The sequence below is a fragment of the Ischnura elegans genome, chromosome 5 (assembly GCF_921293095.1).
Source record: "Ischnura elegans chromosome 5, ioIscEleg1.1, whole genome shotgun sequence".
NCBI lineage: Eukaryota > Metazoa > Arthropoda > Insecta > Odonata > Coenagrionidae > Ischnura > Ischnura elegans.
The window spans coordinates 3,730,478-3,750,938 of NC_060250.1; the positions used below are offsets into that span (position 1 = coordinate 3,730,478).

At 40.6% G+C, this 20,461-nt stretch overlaps 2 protein-coding genes across 2 annotated transcripts in view; both read left to right on the forward strand.

The window, feature by feature from the left end:
• Window positions 1–4,136: 4,136 nt before the first annotated feature.
• Window positions 4,137–20,461, forward strand: part of LOC124158432 (putative polypeptide N-acetylgalactosaminyltransferase 9) — a 488,889-nt gene continuing 472,564 nt past the window's right edge. Inside the window, exon 1 of the mRNA XM_046533517.1 lies at window positions 4,137–4,184. The gene's annotated coding sequence lies outside the window, so the exon portion shown is untranslated. The remainder of the gene's footprint in view (window positions 4,185–20,461) is intronic.
• Window positions 13,892–14,275, forward strand: LOC124159597. The gene has a single exon (XM_046535521.1). It carries the CDS (start codon window positions 13,892–13,894, stop codon window positions 14,273–14,275), a length of 384 nt encoding a protein of 127 aa, XP_046391477.1.

A 20,461-nucleotide genomic window follows, 5' to 3' on the forward strand; every position in this document is an offset into this window, starting at 1 on the left:
AAGAAACATTAGGTACTTGCTCGGGACGTAAAGCACTCATTCCTGGATCCGAAATATATATTAAATGAGGGATTTTTGAACATTTTATGAAATTCATGTACTTACAAAAAAAGGTGCCGGTTTTACTTATTTGAAACAAAAACTCCCTAAAGTCAGTGATGCAAAGATAAAAGAAATAATTTCTATTGGGCCCCAGATGAGGGAATTGCTGAAGTATTTCGAATTTCAACAGAAATTGAGTTCAAAAATGTATTTGAACATTTTATAGAAAATATCATGGCTGAAAATTATCGCGATCTGGTGGCTGATTTAATTAAATCGTACCAACAAAATAGGTTGCAATATGATTTTTTAAAGTTCACTTTCTCAACTCTCACCTTTAATTTTTTCCAGCAAACCTCGGTGCTGTTAGTGATGAATGCAGTAAGCGTTTCCACCAAGAAAACATGGAAAATGGCAGGAAAGAAAATTCAGCAACATGTTATCAGATAAATGCTGGACACTGAATAGGGACTTGCCAGATGTTGAACGTGAGAGAAAATCTTAAGAAAGTACCCATTGTTTCACATTTTTGAAAATCGCAATTTATCGTTGCTATCGTTTCCCGTCGGTCACGCAACAAGGTACATAACAACCGCAGAGTTTCAAAGGAATCTAAACGAGTAATCCCAGAAATACCTTTGAAAAATTATTTTATAGCTGCAACAAGACTACATAATCTTTATAAAAAATATCCTAGTCACGTTATGGCAAGGAAATGTAACAATAATGGTAATATCGATTGGCGCGCATTATTTTCAGGTCGGCAGCATGCAATACTTATTCATCATCGTGAAGATAATCTAATTTCATTCATTCAATCTACAAATTAAGTAATACGATAGCAGTTGCTTAAGAATTAGCCTTCTAATGAATTGTGAAACAGCATTTATTCTTATCATTCAAAGCCAAATGTCAATGAATTTGCAAATTGAAGGGAAAGAGGCGCAACGACGACGGTGAGCGAGTGCTCGTTTGTACGGGATTCGCCCAGAGACAAACAACCGGACGACAGTTTCTACGACTGATTGTGAGCGGAATCGAATGGTCCCGAACTGCCAGGGCGGGTCACTTAAGGCCGTTTTACACGGTACACGGAATTGCGCAGGTTAGAGCTGCATTAATTTCTAAAATGGCGTGGAATTGCGCGAATGCATGAACGAAATTAGAACAGGGGCTATTTTGCCCTCTCGCGTCCACGCATTCTCGCATGTGTTCTAGCAATTCAACGCTTTACACGACGCAATTTTGATTGCGCCTTCACACGTACGTCAGACTGCGCAATTCCGTGTACCGTGTAATACGGCCTTTACAGTTTGCTTCCAGGTCAAAGACAGGAGCAGTGAATGACGGATCGACGAAGCCAACGGCTCACGTGAGAATACAGAAGGACCGTTCCGCCGGAATGAATGATCTGAATGAATGAATCCATGTAGCGCTCGGAGCCATGCAGACTCCAAATCGTCAGGTGGAATGGGGAAGTTGAGCCGTGGCTCAGGGGAAGAATAACTCCAGGTTACAAAGTATGAATTCAATAGAGTAGTTTCCTTTATCAAAGAAAACGAAGTGCATTGATTGCTATTCGTTACCCACCATTAGTGTATTCATAATATACAAATTATTTGGTTTTAGAAATCCCAGTTTAGACGAATGGCAACGGTCAATTTTAACCTCATTTGAAAAAGGCCAGATTGGCGCTCATGTGATGCCACTCCGCGTGACGTCACAGGGACCTAGTTTCTATACCAGTAGATAGGAGTTTTACATCATTTGAGATTACTAATGCATGCATGACGCACAGAGCTCAGGGAAAGATTTCTTAATAATTACCTATTAAAATTGCCTAAGGTCGGAAAGTTTCCTTTGTTTGATAAGGTATTAATAATCCTTATTTAAGGCAAGCGCTACCGGCTAGCAGGGTACTCTGCTATCTGCTAGCATCCTGCGTCGCGTCGTATCAGCGCTCAGCCTCGCCTCAAGGTCACCTAACATGACGACAGCTGGAACCAGATATACGTCATACGGACCTTTCCCATCATTCCTACTTAGCCGTCGCGTTTTCGCGCGTGAAAATCTAAGAGCGTGAAATGCGTACTCCAGGAGTAATAATCTTTCGATTTGGGCAATAAAAAAATAATAGGAAACCAACCTATTGAAAAACGACGCGCGTCCACTCCCGAAAACCAAAAACATTATTTGGTGCTGTGGCATGCCACCTCTCATTCGTACGTAGTAAGGGGGAGGCCTCGCCCACGACGAAATGAGATCGACTTCTCTCCCTTGAAAGAATAGCGGTGTTGAAGCAAAGTGGGACCTTCCAATTGACACGCTTCAATCGAGGCAAACACTGACGTTGATTATTTTTGCGTCAATACCTCTCATCCCTTTCAACTGTTCTCCTATAAACGAATTTTCCTAAAAATTATTTATAAAAATTTGTACGTTATCTGTTAAAATAAAGCTTTTATTGTAAAAAATACATCTTTGAAAGTTGAAAAGTGTACGATTATTCCGAGTCCATTGTAAAAATTTACTAACCATTGAGAATCACTGCGGGATATGGTTAGGTGGTGGGGAAAGTACTGTGGGTAGGTATAAAGGAGTTCAGTTCAGATTAGTTGAAGAGAACGATCAAACACATTTCCCCCTGTGCTCCCTTGATTTAGTCGGAGGGTTGCGGCCAGTGCTGCCATTGAGGCTGAGAACTTTTTATGGGCTTATTCTTTCTTTGCGGCTTCAACCCCATGATGGGAAGTTTTCCGAAAATATTTCCGACGTTGGAACCTGAAAGCAACACAAATGTTTTTAAATATGTATTAGATGTGGTCGAAGCTGTGTTCAAGGTAAAATTGTGCAGGCAACGGAGGATCTTAAAAGCCATGATCTCTCAGCACCCCGAACTATGAGTGAGGCTTTCTCTCTGCTCCCTTTTGAAAAACTTTGGAAGACTTGAGTTCTCGAGAAAGGTGTTTTTGGCATTATTAGTGGAAAATGATCGATCATGTCCATGGGTTCTTGAAAAAAAAAGATCTAGCAGTAGATTTGGCCCTCCTGAACCTTCAAGGACTTTCTTGAAGTCTTGCAGAGATTTTGCTCCATCTGAGGCCGTTATAGAGGGTAAATACTTAGCAAGCTTTAATGAGCTACCGTCTGAGTTCTCAGATAAAAAGTCATGACGGGTCTTGGACAACAAAAGCAAGTCTGGATTTTTGATGGAGTTTTAATTATAGAAATGCAAACAAATGTTCTAAAATGATAGCGAAAGAATTGGCAATCATATACACTGTTAATCTCAATACTGAATAATTTAAATTTGGAAGAGGTGAAGGGCATCTCCAAAAATAGCTTACGGATAATATTGTATTTCAGTGGTGGGGGAGGGGGCAGGACACTGATCTTCGCCCCCCCCTGACAAAACTCCTAGTTCCGGCCCTGCATCCATCTCAAATAATTACTCAGGAGCGTGGTTGAGACGCATTGGGGCGTAATTGGGGGTGAGCGCTCGTTCTTATGAAACCAGAAAATATGCGACACCGTAAATTATGAGTTCGATTCTTCCGTAGCGGGTGTGTGTTGTAGCGGAATATCCAGTTCTGTTGTTTGTGCGTCAAAGGCCATCTTGCAGTGAGAGGGGGAGGGACCACCCAGCGTTCACCCCACCCCACCCCTTTCCTCTCCTCTTTTATTACGTCACTCTGCCACCCCCTCCAACGCTCGCTGCGGGGCCTCGTGTGTCTCCGCAGTCGCCTCGTGTGAGTCGACAGGTGTGCCTGCTCTCTACTCTATTGCGCTGTGTGCTTCGTCTCTCATATCTACCAATCGCTCGTCAGCCAGTGCTACTTCATCAGGGTGGATCTATGAGTGCTTCAATGTGTTCACTGTTCTTTGTGTTCCTCGTTTAGCTCCTCTTCCGGGTGATTGTGCTCTTACGGCGCCTTGTTTACGAAATTGCCAAGGCGACGACCCTCCAATCAGCGTGCGTGTATGTGTTCGTGGTGATGTGAAGAATGAATGGATAGGGAATGTGTTTAATGCGCGGCCCGCTCTACTCTTGTTTGTTCGCATCGTCATCCCGTGTAGATTTTATTCTCTTTCTCGGGTGTTCCACCTCGTCTCCTCTCGGCAGCTGTCGTCGAAAATACGAGGTAAGGCCATCTTCGCACCCTGATGCGGATTCACGACCATTGTACCCTCCCCCTCCAGAAAATCCTGGATCCACCCTTTGTCATATACCCACTGGAATACTTCACAGTTGAGTTTTCATGTTGTTTGCTTAGTTGCATAAACAAGTCCTAATAAGGTCTTCAAATGAAATGAATGTATTTTGACTCTGGATGATCTTCAGCCGAGATAGCTAATTTATGAAGTGTAATATGTCATTTTGGTGTATATTAATGGTCTCATTCGAATTTTGATTTGCGCAAACCTGAGGTTGGCTTGATAATCAGATTCCAGGCAATGAGTAATTATGGAAGAGGCCTATTTAATGTATTTGCTCCTACCAGTAGTGCATATTGGATGTTGGATGGCCTTACCTTAACAAGGACGACGCCCGGTTATGTACTCCATCTGATATGACGTATTACGGTCACTATTGGTCGCATTGCATCATCATCATTAGTCAACAATCCTAAGATTGGTTTGACGCAGCTCTCCATTCCTCTCTCCTATCCGCTAGCCTTTTTATAGTGACGTATTTCTTCTCTTTTACACCTTTTATAACTCATTGTCCTGTGTAACTCATATTCGGGGCCGTCCCTTGCCCTTCTTCCCTTCCACCCGTCCTTCAACGATTGTCTTCATCACGCCATCATGCCGACTTTCTTGCTTCGTTCATTGTTGGTAATTCGGCTTCCCAGGTATCAAAACTCTATCACCTCTTCTAGCTTATGCTTTCCTAGGTCAATGTTGGTCATAGCGTTTACTCTTTTGCTGCAGACTAATATATTGGTCCTCTTTTTGCTGATTTTCGGATGACCATTGTCCTTTCCATATTTATCGTCTTCTTCAAACCCTTCTCTGTCTCGACCTATGATGAGTGCTATGTCGTAATAATATCGCTGTATACTAATTTTTTTCTCGGTGGATATGGAGACCCAAAACATTTTTCTTGGTTTCATTGATGGCTTTCTCCATTTAAATATTATAAATGATGGGGAAAAGTCCACACCCTTGCCTCACCCCTTTTCTTATTCTTGCTTCTGCACCGTTGGGTCCGCATTTACATAAGCATTGAATGCCATTCCACGTTATCAAATGCCTTCTCTAAATCGACAAAAGCCATGAAATTCGGTTTGTTTTTCTCCATTCTCTTATCCATGAGCAGCCTAAGTTCCAAAATTGCTTCTCTAGTGCCCTTGCTTTTCCAAATACCGAATTGGTCCTCATCCAGGAATTCTTCTGCTCTTCGTTCTATTCTCCTGTAAATGATTCTTGTCAGAATCTTCGACGCATGTGTCGTCAGGCTTCCTCTGGTCCTAAAGTCTTTGCACTTCTCTGCTCTCTTCTTTTACGGTATGGGAATGATGATGTTCTTCTCGAAGTCACTAGGTAAATCTCCTGTTGAGTGCATAAGTTTGCATCCATTGTATCATTCCTCCAGGTATTCCTTCCATCTCTCTGCTTTGTCCTCGTTTTCAATTAGAATATTTCCATACTTGTCCCTTATTGTATTGCATCTTGTGCTTCGTTCCTTGAAATGATTCCTAAATATTCTATAGGCCGCTTCCACTTTTCCTTGTACGAGGTTATTTTGCTTTTCCTCACATATGTTCCTCATCCACGCTTCTCTGGCTTTCCTCCCTATGCGGCAAATCTCGTTCTTTACTCTCTTGCAGGAAGCCTGTCCTTTCTCATTATTCTCATTTTTATACTTTCTCCGATCTTCAATAAGGTCTAGGACTTCATCCGTGATCCTTGGCTATTTCTTAACACAGTTTCTTCTCCCTAGAACTTCTCTAGCCGCTTCCTGATCCCCACTCTTGATATTTATCCAGGAGGATTTATTCTCCGCTGATTTCTCAGTCTCATCTAATCCTATCTTGCTCTCTACTACTTCTTGAAGTGCGTGTTTAACTTTTGGCTCTTTAAGCTTTTTCTAATTTCCATGCGTTCTTCGTTGATTTCTTTAATTTCTTGAATTATAGATGGCATTTCATCATCACTTGATAATGATTACTGTCGATATCACTCCCCGGATAGCTTTTCAGTCCTATATATGGCTTCTAAACCTCTGCTTCACTAAAATATAATACAGTTGAAATGTTCATTTGTCTCCTGGTGATTTCCAATTATATCTTCTTCGCATGTGATTGTTTAATAGCGTTTAGGCAACCACTAAATAAATTTAAATTCAAATCGTAGCTCGCAAAATTTTCTTAAACGTTTTTACCGTGCATTATCCTTATTTCCTGCGCCAATATACAGAAAAGTTGAATCAGTCACATGGCAACTATCATAGATGGATTCTTGGAATCGTGAATGAATGAATTTCCCTAAAAATAAAGAATGTCTCAAAATAATCAGTTAATCGAGAAAATTTATTAAATGCGGAGTCGCCATATTCTTTAAGAGTGCCTCACTCCCAGGACTATTCTTAAGGGAAAGCAAAATTAGGAAATTTGCGGGCAGGTAAATCGTAAATTAAGATTGATTCAATTAATTCTTGGAGAATGCGATGAAACAGTGGAATGACGACGTGATTATTGTCTCGGGAGACATCATCTAGAGTACGCCGCAGCAGTGTTTTGGACTCAAATGAAAAAGGAGTGGCTCGAATATAGATGGAATGCAGTCGTGAGCAGGAAGATTTGTTAATGATTGATATGATGAACACAGTGGTGTACCTGAAACAATCAGAAATTTAGCTTGGATATGTCTAACCCATCGAATCTAATACTTAAGGTTAAATCTTTTGCGGACATTTCAAGCAGATTTTCTTTTTGCCTCATGTTTAAGATACCAACGTGAATCTCGACCTCCGAACTTACTCTGGCGAAAGGGAATTGGAGTTGGAGGAATTGAAATTATGGAATAGATTCTCTGCCACAATATCCTTAATTTGCGACTGTAGAGGAGTATTTATTTTGGGGAAGCGGATCTCACGATAGAAAAGAATTCACGTGATTGTGAAAATTGAGTGGAACATTAATGCCAATGTATGTGTCTTCCGTGGAATAATAGTTTATGAGTATGGGCAATTGTAGTTACCATTCGCATGCTGCGGGAACTATCTGCACGTTGATGCGTATATAGTGATTTATTACGGACAGATTGAAAGAAACTTGATTGTAGGTGGAGATTTCAACGTACCTCCTACATTTTGGGAAACGTATAGCTTCATTCCTGGTGGGAGGGATAAATTGATTTGCGAGATGCTATTACACACTTTTACATCAAATTCATTGTTTCAAATAGCATCCGCACCTAACACAGGAGTATATATTATTCTTGATTTATTAGCGACAAATATACCTCATCAGGTAATAAACGCGAGCAGCGTCGAAGGAATAAGTAACCTTAGGGTAGCAATTGCAAAGTTTTCTCTAAATACCGCTGAAAATTTAAAAAAATAACGGAAAGTTATCATTTTTAAAAGAGCTGATTCTGATGGGTTTAAGAGTCACATGAAAAATGCTTTCCCCGCGTTTCAAGAATCAATATTAAAGTTAAATGCAGAGGGTGCTTGGAAAGCTTTTCTTTTGCTCGTAACTTCGGGAATAAATAGTTACATCCCTGTTCAAATAGTACAGAAGATGGCGTACCGAGATGGTATGACGCGGAAGTGAGAAAATCATTGTGGCGACATAGTGTGCCATATTAAAATGAAAAAGTCAGCACGGATTTATCCGCTAATGAACGCGAGAGAGAATTAAGAAACATAAATTGTCTAAAGCTACCACGAAGGACACGTTCAGGCATGCATTCGCGAATTTTATGACAAAAATACTTTTAGAGAACTTACGGGTAAACCCAAAAGCATTTTAGTCATATGCTAGGGAAGTTCAAGATAAACGATCTACCGTATGTTCGCTGAAAAACGACAATGGAGATGTGATGACAAGCAGTTACGATAAAGCCAATTTATGAAATTCCTACTTCAAGAGCGTGTTCACCGAGCCTTCTGAGAACTCATCCAAGACCGTTGACAATCTCTGCATACGAAAGATGCCGCCTATTGACATTAGTACGCACGGAATAGAAAATATATTGAAATCGCTCAGTCCAAATAAATGGCCTGGTCCAGACGAAATCCCTTCTCGCGTAATTAGAGAACTAGCCTCAGAAATTGCCCATTACTTGCAGTTAATATTCAGTAAATCCATCAAGCAACACGAAGTACCTAATGACTGGAAAATCGCTAACGTAACGCCAATATTCAAAAGTGGAGACAAGGAACAGCCACCTAATTATAGACCGATATATTTAACGTCCATCTCATGAAAATCCCTTGAACACATCATATCCAGCTCATGAATGAAACACCTAGACGCTCAAAACTTGTTAATGAGCGCTCAACATGGATTCAGGAAAAGTAGATCATGCGAAGCCCAGTTAGCGATTTTCGGGCACGATGTTTTATAGATAGATTTTTTTGAGAGATCTCGATTGTTTTCGCTCTTTTCCACACAACTTGTGGCCGTGTTTCTTCCACGCTGAACATCCCAAACAGTCGACCCCTAAGGTCACCTATTCCACACACCCTCTCATCTCATACTCAGCACTAAAAAAACGCTTTTCTTCGCGCCTTCGCCATCTTTCCTATATGCCTGCCTTATTTGGGGTTCTTGTAATTGCAGCAGGCTCTCTAAGGATTGAGCGAGCCAGTGCTTTATGAGCCATGTCTACTTGCTGCTCCCTTTCACTTTTCATATCACGCAATTCAGCGCATTTATTTTTTTATGATCTCCACGTTCAACCCTCAATCTTATACTATATTAGGGTAGACACCGAAATATTGGCAGCTGTTAGATTTAGGATTAGATTTACTCGAGTACGCATAGATCCTACTTTCTGTATTAGTTTTGTGACTTAAACTGGTGAAAGTGAATTTTTCACGTTGAACTACATTTCATTTGATGATGCCCAATTTTTCAATTTGTTCACATCGTCCTATACAGCTTTTTAGCCCATATGATTCTCTCTTTTCCGATAAATGATTCAGTCATCCGCAAATAGTCTCTCATCAGGCTTTCATTGTTCACGAATATCATGCTGGCAGATTGAAAACATTATTGGTCCGTGAAGACTTCCTTGAAGGAGACAAATTTCCTTCCTTCCAACATTTTACCTGATGTTTCCAGAACGAAGGCTAGGAAGTGAAATCAAAATCTAGAGTGCTCACATGTCTCATTAAATGTCTTGTCACATTACGATGGATATTATTATTATTTGATCGAAAGGTGAACAGAAATCACTGTAAGATATATTCACAAAGTTTGCATCCATTTGACCGGAAGTGCCGTAATTTGATATGAAATGCAGTTACTGTTTTAGAGTAAGCGGCGCCATTACATATTAGAGTACGGCGAGAACGATTGCTCGAATTTATGGAGATATAATTGCCGTTCCGTCTAAATAAAAACAAAAGGCCATACTCCCTTCATCAAGTGGAGATACCGAGCGAACTTAAAACATGCATTGCTCTTCCGTCAGGGTTGATCTCGGACTGGGAAGAATAATCAGTGCCCGAAGTACGAGAAAATATTTTCATGTATGATGCTGCGTGGAATAAATTTAACTAGAGAACAAAATTCCCGCAATGTTGACTATAAATCTATGAAAACCACCCTGCACTCGCTGCTATGGTAACGCCTGGGATTGTACAAACATATCTTGCCTACGCGAGACGTTTGCTCCCTTTACAGTTATAACATTTTCATTAATTCCACATGGCACGATTGAGTGGACTTTGAATTGGACTGTTTACAATGTTGCTGGTGCAGGCAGAAAATGTTGACGGATTGCCATACATGTCGCGTCGCGGGGGAGTGAATATGGCTTTAGAACAGTGGTCACTTTCTTCACATTTGTCTCTATAAATAATGTTTGTGATTGGTAATCAAGTTAATTGTAAGAGAGGACAATGCTGTCCTAAATTTGCTTGAAAAATAAAGACGAAATAATAATAAAATAATAAATAATATTTACGCATCGCCTCCTGCAATAACTGCTTCTTCTCTGGAATCTGAGTTCACCGGCATTCCACGATTCAAAGGCAGGAATCAGTTTCAACCAGTTATCCAACGTCATTATGCATTGCCATATTCATGGTTCCTCGTGAAGGTCGTTCATTGGATATGTGGCTTTTACATTTTTACTTTTAAATTAGATTGATTACAACATTTCCGTTGGAAGAGACACGAAATGGACTCAGTGAAAGAATGTGGTGCTTTCTCGTAGCCTGTTTTCGCAAATCAGGCCAAAACAGAAAATGTAGGAGGCGCGCCACTCTGGCTTTTTCGCCTTCTATTTTTTCGTTTCAATCAAAGAGGTGATCTTCCCTCACCATGTTTCAAAACACTTTGATTACTCATGGTGATTTTTTGCATGTGTCACCAGAATGGTTTTACAACGTTTATCTTTTTGTTTCCTCTGAAATACGTATATATATGTATTACCCTTGCATCGATATGTGATGGGATTGATAATGTGAAGGTTTCTTGGGATTCCAACCAGGTAATGCTGTTTTCGGGATTTTCGATGACGTATTCTGCCATCGCCCTCATAGTTGATCGATGGATTCAACAGATTCTTCTCAGAGTGTTCTCGTTCCTTTGCTTCCAAGGAAGATATTTTTGTTTATCGCAATTATTCCTTTAATTCTTCTGTTAATGGGAGAAAATTAATAATTTGAAAAGGAGTTTAGGCAAAAAATGATAAAAAAAAAGCTTCCACACGTGCGTATGCGTGATTTAATGTTTAAAGTGGTGACTGACTTCGCTAGAAATGTTGAAGGATCCAAATCTGACGGCGTCTATTCGTCCTCCTGCCAGCACTGAGAAAGACACAATTTTTCCAAATGTTTAGTCAATACAAGGGCTATGTAATTATTGAAATAATTTACTGAACAACTTAAAATATCATTTGCAAATTTTTCATATTCCTCCTAGTACTCTTCAGATGTTATGGAGATCAATCGAGATTCTTCAGCTTTCACTCCATCCCCCCAATCGGCATTTGCCGACTCTCAAATCGTGGTTTATAGATGTCGTTGTTGTCAATCCGTGGAGAGCCGCTATCTCCCATTGGCTGCATGTTTACTTTCTCCATTTCCACCGCTGCCTGTCTCCTTCTTCCCTCCAATTCTTTCATCGCTCCTCGATTTCACTCTCTGCCCGATCCGCCTCGATCGCAAACCACGAACGGATTTTTTTATCGAGTAGAACTCCACTGCCGACGGGACACAGTATATGAGTTCTGCGTTACTTTATTGCCCGTGGTACGTATTCTAGAAAGACTGGCAATTTTTTAGCTATAACACTGAGGAGCAGCCATTTTTTGTCTTACATCTGTGACTTTTTTTTAAACTAACTTTTGGTCTTAGGAGAATAAAATTACGTCAGCTTTAGTCTATCACGTCAACTTTTTAAGCTAGAGGAAATTCCTCTTCCTGTCTCGTACGTCATACAAAATATGCCAATAAGTGAGTGTAAAGGGAAGTCTTACCTTATCTGTCAATACAGGAAATTTGTTGGTAATCTATGAAAAGGTATGGTTAACCGATGCACGTAAATTGACAAAAAGTATCCGTGTATGCAACCCTCATAACACATGAGCTTCCCCCAAGAAGGAAGTCTAGTACTATGGTATTTAGTTACCTAGATACTATAGTGAGACTTCCTTGTAGAAAGGCGGGCTTTTTTTTTGCTATAACACTGAGGAAAAGCCATTTTGTTGTATTAGATTTGGGAATTGTTTTTAATAACTTTTGGCCTCTAAAGAATAAAATTACCTCAGGTATTGTTTATAGTTAGTTGGCAGTGTTATTGCTAAAAAAAGATGTCAGTCTTTTTAAAAGGAAGACTCACTATAGTATCGACTTCTTCTGCGTAACTAGACTTCACTGCATCAGTCGCTGGTTCCCTACGGCGTTAGCCACCCGGCGCCAATATGATACGGCTTTTGTCATCCAATCGCAGAGCAAACTGCAAGACCTCTTCTGAACGACACTCAATCTAGCAAGCAGTAATCTCAATCACACGAGGCATGAACAAAAAACTGCACGTGGTAGAAGAAAACTGACTGCAGTTTGGAAATCAGCATGCCGCTGCATTTTAGCATACAGCTGCTAAAACATTGAAAACAACAGAATATGTGTTAAAAATTGTTCCCCAGGATAATGGATAATTTTTTGATCCAAGGTGTGCAACGAAGAGAGAAAAATACACTAAAATCAATTGATATTTATTGATCATTATTGTTAGCCATTGATAAATGTGTAATTGCCATATATATAAATTTGGTGAGGATTACCTTGAGTACTACTTTAGTAGCTGAATAAGTGCTCCAAAGACGATAATACTTGGTCACTTTTCAGCGGCTGATGCACAGACTAAGCACTTCATACTAGTGCGTGGCAATACATTCCTGGATATCTGTGTTCAGCTTCTGTCTCTGATCACCGTGGCTCATTCATCTGATTTCGAAAGTAGTCGGAGATTGAAAATTATGTAAAAACTCACATCCTCACACACTCGAGGAATACACCTGCAGCTGCATCTTAATCTCACTTCTACATGCAAAAATCATGATTGGTCTTTATGAAAGGAAGCTTGATACATTGACACACATAAATAGATAAGCTTCATGTAAATAGACACATGTAGACTATTCTTGCATGATGTAGACCGAGTTCAGTCAATATTTTTATTTCATCGATAGGGTTTCTCTAAATATGTATGATTCTTGGAAATATTTTGCTGAACTTCCTTCGCTATGAAGTGCATCAAGATCTTGGCTGAATATGGAACGATATTTACGAGGTTTTAACCTTCCGTGTTAGTGCTTAGGTATTTCTTAAGAGCAGCTGCTTATATATTTTGGATTGCATGCAATACCGAGCGAACTTTAAACATGAATCTAGTCTTTCCAATCTTCTCTCTCGTTATCTTTCCTGAGTGTCCATGTTTCCGCACTGTTAAACGCTACACTCCAGATCAGACTCTTCGCAAGCCGTTTCTTTAAATTCTTGCATTGCGAACCTCTCAGAAGCTCCTTCCTGTTCATGAACACCTCCATTGCTACTGCAATTCTCACCTTAACGTCTTCACTGCTATAACCGTTTTCATAAAATTTTCGTAATGTGCTGCCCAAATAGTAGAATCTCTTTACCTGATCAAGCTTTTGACCACCTAATATTATATTTTCTCGCATGAAAAAATGTTTACTACTGTTCAAAACCGCATAACTATAGTCTTAAATGGTCCTAAATCCCAGAGGAAGAAAACGGAGACTTCTACCTTCAGCTGCGATAACTCCTAGACTATACGGTCTACCGAAAATTCACAAGCAGGTAATACCACTCCGTCCGATTGTGAGTACACCTGGCGCCCCTACATGCAGGCTGGCTCAATACCTGGTCAAGACGCCGCTAACCTTCTCCGGGTGCACAGATTGCCACGTGAAGAATTCCGCCTACATCATGGAGATACTGAAATCGACGAAGGTGGCGAGAGATGATACCTTGTCAGTTTTACGTAGAATGTCTCGTCACCAACATTTCCATCAACGACGCGATGGAAGCCATCAGGAAACACGACGGAGAGGATTTGTCCACGGACCTCAGCAACCTCACCGAATTTTTTTTTAAGAACTCCTACTTCGTTTGAGATAATAAATTTTGCGATCAGCAATGGGTTCCCCTCTCTCGACGGTCGTGGCGAATATCTTCATGGAGGAGTTTGAACGAAAAGCCCTCAGCAGTGCCGTGAAGAAACCCTCCCTTTGGCTGAGGCACGTGGATGACACATTCGTCAATTGGCCCCACAGTCGACAAGATCTAGACAAGTTCCTTGAAAACCTTAATGGACAACATCCCAGCATCCATTTCACTATGGAGACAGAAAAGAGTGGTCGTATCCCCTTCCTGGGCGTCATGGTGGAAAAAAAGAGGGACGGAAGCTTTGGGCACTCCATCTACAGGAAGAACATCCACACCAACATGTCTACATGCCACTTCCCACCACCATCCCTCTCAGAATGCCGGTCTGTTGAAACCTCTGATCCACCGTGCTAAGACCATTTCGGACCAAGACTCCATCCGGAAAGAAAAAGAACATCTCGCCAAGGCGCTTCTTAGAAATGGCTACAAGTAATAGAAGGTCCTAAAAAGTACCTTATGGAGTGACAACAAAGGAAATAAATCTACAGAAGATTCGTCGCTAGAGAAACCCGCAGCATACGCTGCCGGTCCCTATGTAGTAGTAGCCACGGAAAGAATCGCCAGAATTCTGACCAAATATAATGTGAAGACCAGGTTCCCTTGCTGCAAGAAAACAGGCGACCTTCTGCATAAGCCGAAGGAGAGGATCTCGCACTTACTGTACAAGGGAGTGTATCAACTGCAATGCTCCGGTGGTAAATGTTACATAGGAGAGACCGGACGATCTATCAATACCAGAATAAGGGAACATGTACGTACCACGCAGAAGAAGCAGTTCCGTCGTCTCGGAGCACGTGTGGTCGGAACATGGCCACACTGTGTATTTCGATAAGCCTTAAGACTTGTGTAATGAAAGCCGTTACTATCCCAGGCTAATCCGAGAAGCTATAGAGATCACTAAGCATCCAGAGAGGTGCAACAGAGAACACGACTACACATTAGCCAACACATGGAAAAGGGTCTTCAAAATCAATGACCAATCAGAGCCCACCTGAGATCCAACCAATCAGAACCGACCCCTGATCCCCAGCCAAGACGGCCAAATTTTATACGTCGCTACTTCTGACCTGAAGACGCCAGCAGGATAGCTGGAGAAAGTGTCGTCACTTATGGACAACTCAACGCGGAGGAACGCCCGAAAGTCGAGACTCTTATGCTCCATACCACTTTCGCCGCATACGATATTAGGCTATTTCAAAAAACCTTCTCCTATCACTCCTTCGTATATTCTTCTGAAACTCTCACGGGTTATCATCCACGCCCACCGCTTTCCTAGCCTTCATATCACAAAGGGTTCTTTCAATTTCCGCGTTTAACTCCCTCGGACAAAGATAATGATCCTCCTTTGCACTTTCCTCGTCTAAATTCAAACTTCCTCGCCTGTTCCAGATGTCATACGTGTCCTCTACAAAGTCCTTCCATCTACTTTGATCTGTCTCTTTCTCGGTTAGCCTCCTTACATTTTTCAGCCGTAATTTTTGACATGGCTTTCCCTCGTTCCCATCCGTTTGCGACTCAACTTCTCGCCGTAATCGATTATTTTTTGCCTCTACATTCTTTAGCCCCACTCTGTGTCTGCGTTCTTCCCTTTCCATCTCTCCTCTATTTCTTTTATCATTACCCCCGTTATCGACGGCTTCTTTCTCCTTTCACTGTCAACGGAGCCAATTGACTTCTCAACTCCAATGGCCCCGTAATCTTCGCCCATTCTAGCGTCAACCACGTCCATATCGTCCTTATCTCGCTGCTCTTATTCGCCGATGCCTCTTCCTGGCTTTATCCTCACTCCTTTCTCCCGAGGTTTTTCAGCCTATAAAGTCCTTTGCGATCTTTTCCTCAGTCAATGGCCATCTGCTTCATGAACACCTTTCATTTTATCGATCGGTGTATAAAAAAACTATTAAAGTCATTGAGCAGTAGTTTTAGTATGCATCTAAAACACAGGATCCATGATGATTACACGCTTCGACTTTGCAACTGACCATCAATTCTCGTTAGGAAGATCAAATTCATAGAAATTACTACAATTAACTATGGGGTCGATAAGTGCTGTTTCTCGGAATCGTTTACTTTTCCATTCCCAACTAAAATAGAAAAAGAATAAAAGGATCAACAACTTTCCTATTTCCACGTGGTAATTTATTGAGACCGACCATGGTTCCGTAACAGCGCAACATTGTCAAGGTGACAATGACAAGGACCTTGAAAATGTTACGCTGTATTGGAACCATGGTCGGTCTTAACAAATGGCCACGTGGAAATAGCAAAGTTGTTCATCCTTCTATTCCTGCGATTAGAGATTTCTACCAAGTTACGCCCGCTACTATTAATTATATAATAGAAAATTTGTGGCATTGCCACTGACGCAGAAAGTTGGCCGCGTCATTTGTGTAATATCTACTAAATTCTGCACGCGCGAACAGGAATCAAACGCTGCGTTCCACGCGATCCAAGGTCCTATAAATTAAAATATATGGTTGTCTCAGTCAGCACTGCGCATGTGCCAACTGCTTATCCTTGACGTCGCTGATGTCCCTTCTATGAGCTTGAGCTTTCACCCGGCTTGTCTAACGTGTGTAAGAGACTGTTGCGACTCATCAGTATTTTTAAATACTTTCCTTCGTCGAATAAGGGTGCCACAGGTGCCGAGTAAAGTATCTTACGGATATTACAATAGCCTAAGTGAGTGTTTTGGACAAGAAACTCCTTCAGCACAAAAAACGAACAAAATCGCGGGAGCCCAGTTTACAGCGGCAAAATTTAATGTCTCCCACAAGAAAACTAATTCAGTTTGTAAAATTATGAAAAAAATCTTCATTAAAATACATTAATCTTTTATTGACTCTTACTTTCAGGAATTTATATAACTTAAGCGGGTTTTGGATCAATTAGCAGCGATGCCAGTTTTAAAAAGGCATTTTTGAAGTGCGCATGCGTGGTTGCTGTTAGGGTGCAAAGTGAGGTGGTCCCATGGAAGTATTTGTCATTAACTATTATGGAATCGCCTCAAAGTTCTCTTTCAGAGACTGCTGAAATTCAAATATTGAATGGTATTCGTGAATAATGTTTATTTATCTGGTGCTAAGTCATTGCAAAATATTTAATTGTAGAGATAAACAAACTCTTTTGTTATGTGGGCATTCGTGGGTCGTTGTTGAGCGTACATGCGTTTGTTTTTTGTCATTCTGTTAAATTCAGTATATTGCAGGTGGTTTTAGGTACAATTAATGGCTGAAATAACAAAATTACCTTTGCAAACTGTAAAAGAACTGGCAATATTGACCTCTGGTTGTTTAGTATTTGCCTAGTTTGGTCATGGTTTTTTAAGGTACAGGTATATTTAATGCGAATTAGACCTTCTAATTTGAGGCTAACATTTCCATTGATCTGCTAATACACCTAGGCTCTACGTTAAAGCTGTAAGATCAAGTAGAAGGCCAATAGTATCCTTTATACTTCTTCGAAATGTAAATTCTTTGCCTTCATTATCGTCATAAATTACAATGCTAAGCATTGGAGATGTAACTCTGCAAATAGTCTCATGCTTCGTCCATCCTTTCACCTTGAATATGAAATTCAGTTTCATCATTGACATTATTTGTTTTAGATCAAATTGAAACATAAATTCGAGGTTCAAATGGGCGTAAACATGTCATCTTTCATTTCTACGTATCGTCAATAATTTGCAAGTGCGTACATCAGTCGTCATTAGGTCTTTGTTCCCTTACTAGCATTTTATTTGGTTATTTCAATGCATCAACACCCAATCCCAATCTGTATACACCGCAAGTACGCGTCGTTAGGAATCAATAAATTTTATAATTTGACGAAAGCATTTATTTCTCTAACCCTTCATTGGTTGATATTTTGGACGAGGTTATTTATAAGAGTAGAGCGAGAACCTATTTTCTTCAATGCGTGTCAAACTTGAGGTCAAAAAACTGATTTTTAATAGTTCTGAATGAGAGAATATTTGAACGCCATACATTTTCGAAAAGCAGACTTTTTCATGGATGATTTCAGCCGTACACCCTCAGCCGAGTGAGCAAATGACCGGGGAAATTCGATCTGATGTTCGTCGGTGACGTCAAGCCAATGGGAACCCGATTCGTGACTGACGCAACCTTATAGTGAAAGGACCTTGCAAGCGATCCTAATCCTATCTCGCCGGAAGATGCTGCGTGGACCCATCCCCATGGAGCGCTCTAATCTGCTCCATGGCAACCACCAATTAGTTTTCCCGCTCTCCGCTGATGGGTCGAGGGCGTCACTGTGCAAGAGGCTAACCGGAGAATTACGAGTCCTTTAATCGCTAATATCGCCTCTTAATGCGAGTGTTATCATCTGGGAGAGCGACTTTGAGAAATTATTTTCCATTAATATAGGGCAACAGGATGAGTGAAGACGTTTAATTGCTATAGGGATTCATTTATTGCTGCTGTAGGCAGTCCCCTTAGATTGAACTTTTTATCGATTAGCACGCGATTCAAATGCATCTCATCCCAGTTTCAAATTCGAGACCACTAGTTGGGAAGTAACTATTTTTTAGACCAGTGGGTTTATTACGCAGATAGGTTTGCAAAATACGTTTTCCAGCGGTGAAATGGAGGAATCTTTGAAATGATCATTCCTTTGTAATCTCAGTAGCGAAAAAAGGAATCCAAACCCTTTGCGATCACGCGGAGATGATATTTTATAAAATATATGCCGATGTCATTCATCTACAAATCAGTAAAATGCGCAGTTAATTTCTATATTTCAGGTTGCAGCCTTCTCGTTGCGATGAGCGCCATCCCCTTCTTGAATAACGAAATCCTCTGAATGTTGTGAGCCAACGGTTTGCTTAAACTTTGATTCAGTCTCTGGAGTAGAAGGAGTTATGTTTAACAGTTTCTCTCGCAATAAGTCTGTTTATCTAATTACTGTTATTTATCAATCAATCACAGTATACGTAGGGCAAAAATAGCAACAGTAACTACCGTAAACAATAAAAATGCCATTTAGAAATCACCCACATAGTAATAATTTATAAACTATCAATACAACTTATAATATATCTCTTTTTTATTTACCAACTGAACTTACAAAAATAAAAAATATCCGTATATAACAGGAGGTACAATCGTTCTATTAATAATATGAATTATCGGCAAAGTGTTTTCTTTCAAGTTAACGGAAGTAAGTGTACCCCAAGGCCTCATCTTTGCCCTTTTGCTTCTGAAGTCTCCTCTGATGTATTGCAAGGAGATTGTGTTCGAAGTTCTCCTCCCTCCCTCGGCATCCGAGTTTAAATTGGAGTCAGAAAGGCAAGGGAACTCGTTTAATTGAAGAGTTTAGTAAGGAATTCTTGAAACTATCAGGAGCCTCCTTTCCTGTGACGTAGAATCCCTTGCATATAAATACAAACAAAAGTTGAAAAGAGGAGACGGTTAACTTATAAACAGAACAGTGAACACAATGATGGTGTGTGCATGAATTGGAGGTCAAAAACTCAGGGATTAAGTCTCGCCTCAATTCATTATCGAGCTACGAGTGAAAATGTCTACATTGGAAAATGTTCCTGGTCTTACGTTCAGTTTTTTTCATTGGGATTACGCATATCGCGAAGAGAATAATCATTTTTGGAGATTTTTGCTTGAGAAAATTTGCAATTTTACAAGCTTCAATTAGAACGTGTTCATAGTGTGAAATGAATCACATATTTATGTTCCACAAATCTTTTATTTGTTCCAACACTGGGTTTCAAATTGTTTCCTGTCATTTTCAAAGTGATCAAATGGTTTATCGCGAGCCCCTTATATACACAGCGAGGGTGTAAGAAGGGTTGCCTTAGAACATGTTCGTCGAAACAACTGTCTCTACATTTCTCTCTTAGTCTTTCCAATGTTTTTGTGCCATGCGCTTAAGAGTATGTGCTAGCAAAACTACGAGACTGGTCTTCGCTCACTTCTACTCTATTATATTTTCGCGGAGAGACGAGTTTCGCGCCGTTAGAAGATGTTTGAGGCACTCTCTATTGGCGGCGCTTCCGTAACTTGAGATCGGATTCCGATTTTCATTTTCAGCATATTCCGACCGAGTGAGATGCATTGGGAGAATTGTGAACTCGTCGTAAATAGTTGGATTGTAATTATTTGGAGTGATTCGCTCTTCACATGTCGTTCCCTCACTTCAATGACTGGAAATGCAAGAGGACCTCTCTCTGTTCTAAACTAGGAATCCCGTTTGTTTTTTTTCTGCTGGGTCTACTGTCAGTGACCGACGACCTTTGCTTGCGAAGCGGAGGAAAGATTTCTTCTCCCGTTTTATCTTCTCTTCTTGCGAATATTGGTAAACATTTCTGCCATATCTCTGTTTCATATCCTCCGCCATCAACCAACCACATCCCAACGCCATCTAAGTAATTGTCTCATTCCATTCTCGTCGACTTCCTCACCGTTGCTATTTTGCTACACGCATTCACCATCCTCCCTTCCAAAGAACAGCAACTTTCTATCTCCACTCACCCACGGGTATAGGATTTCCCTGAGAGGTATTGAT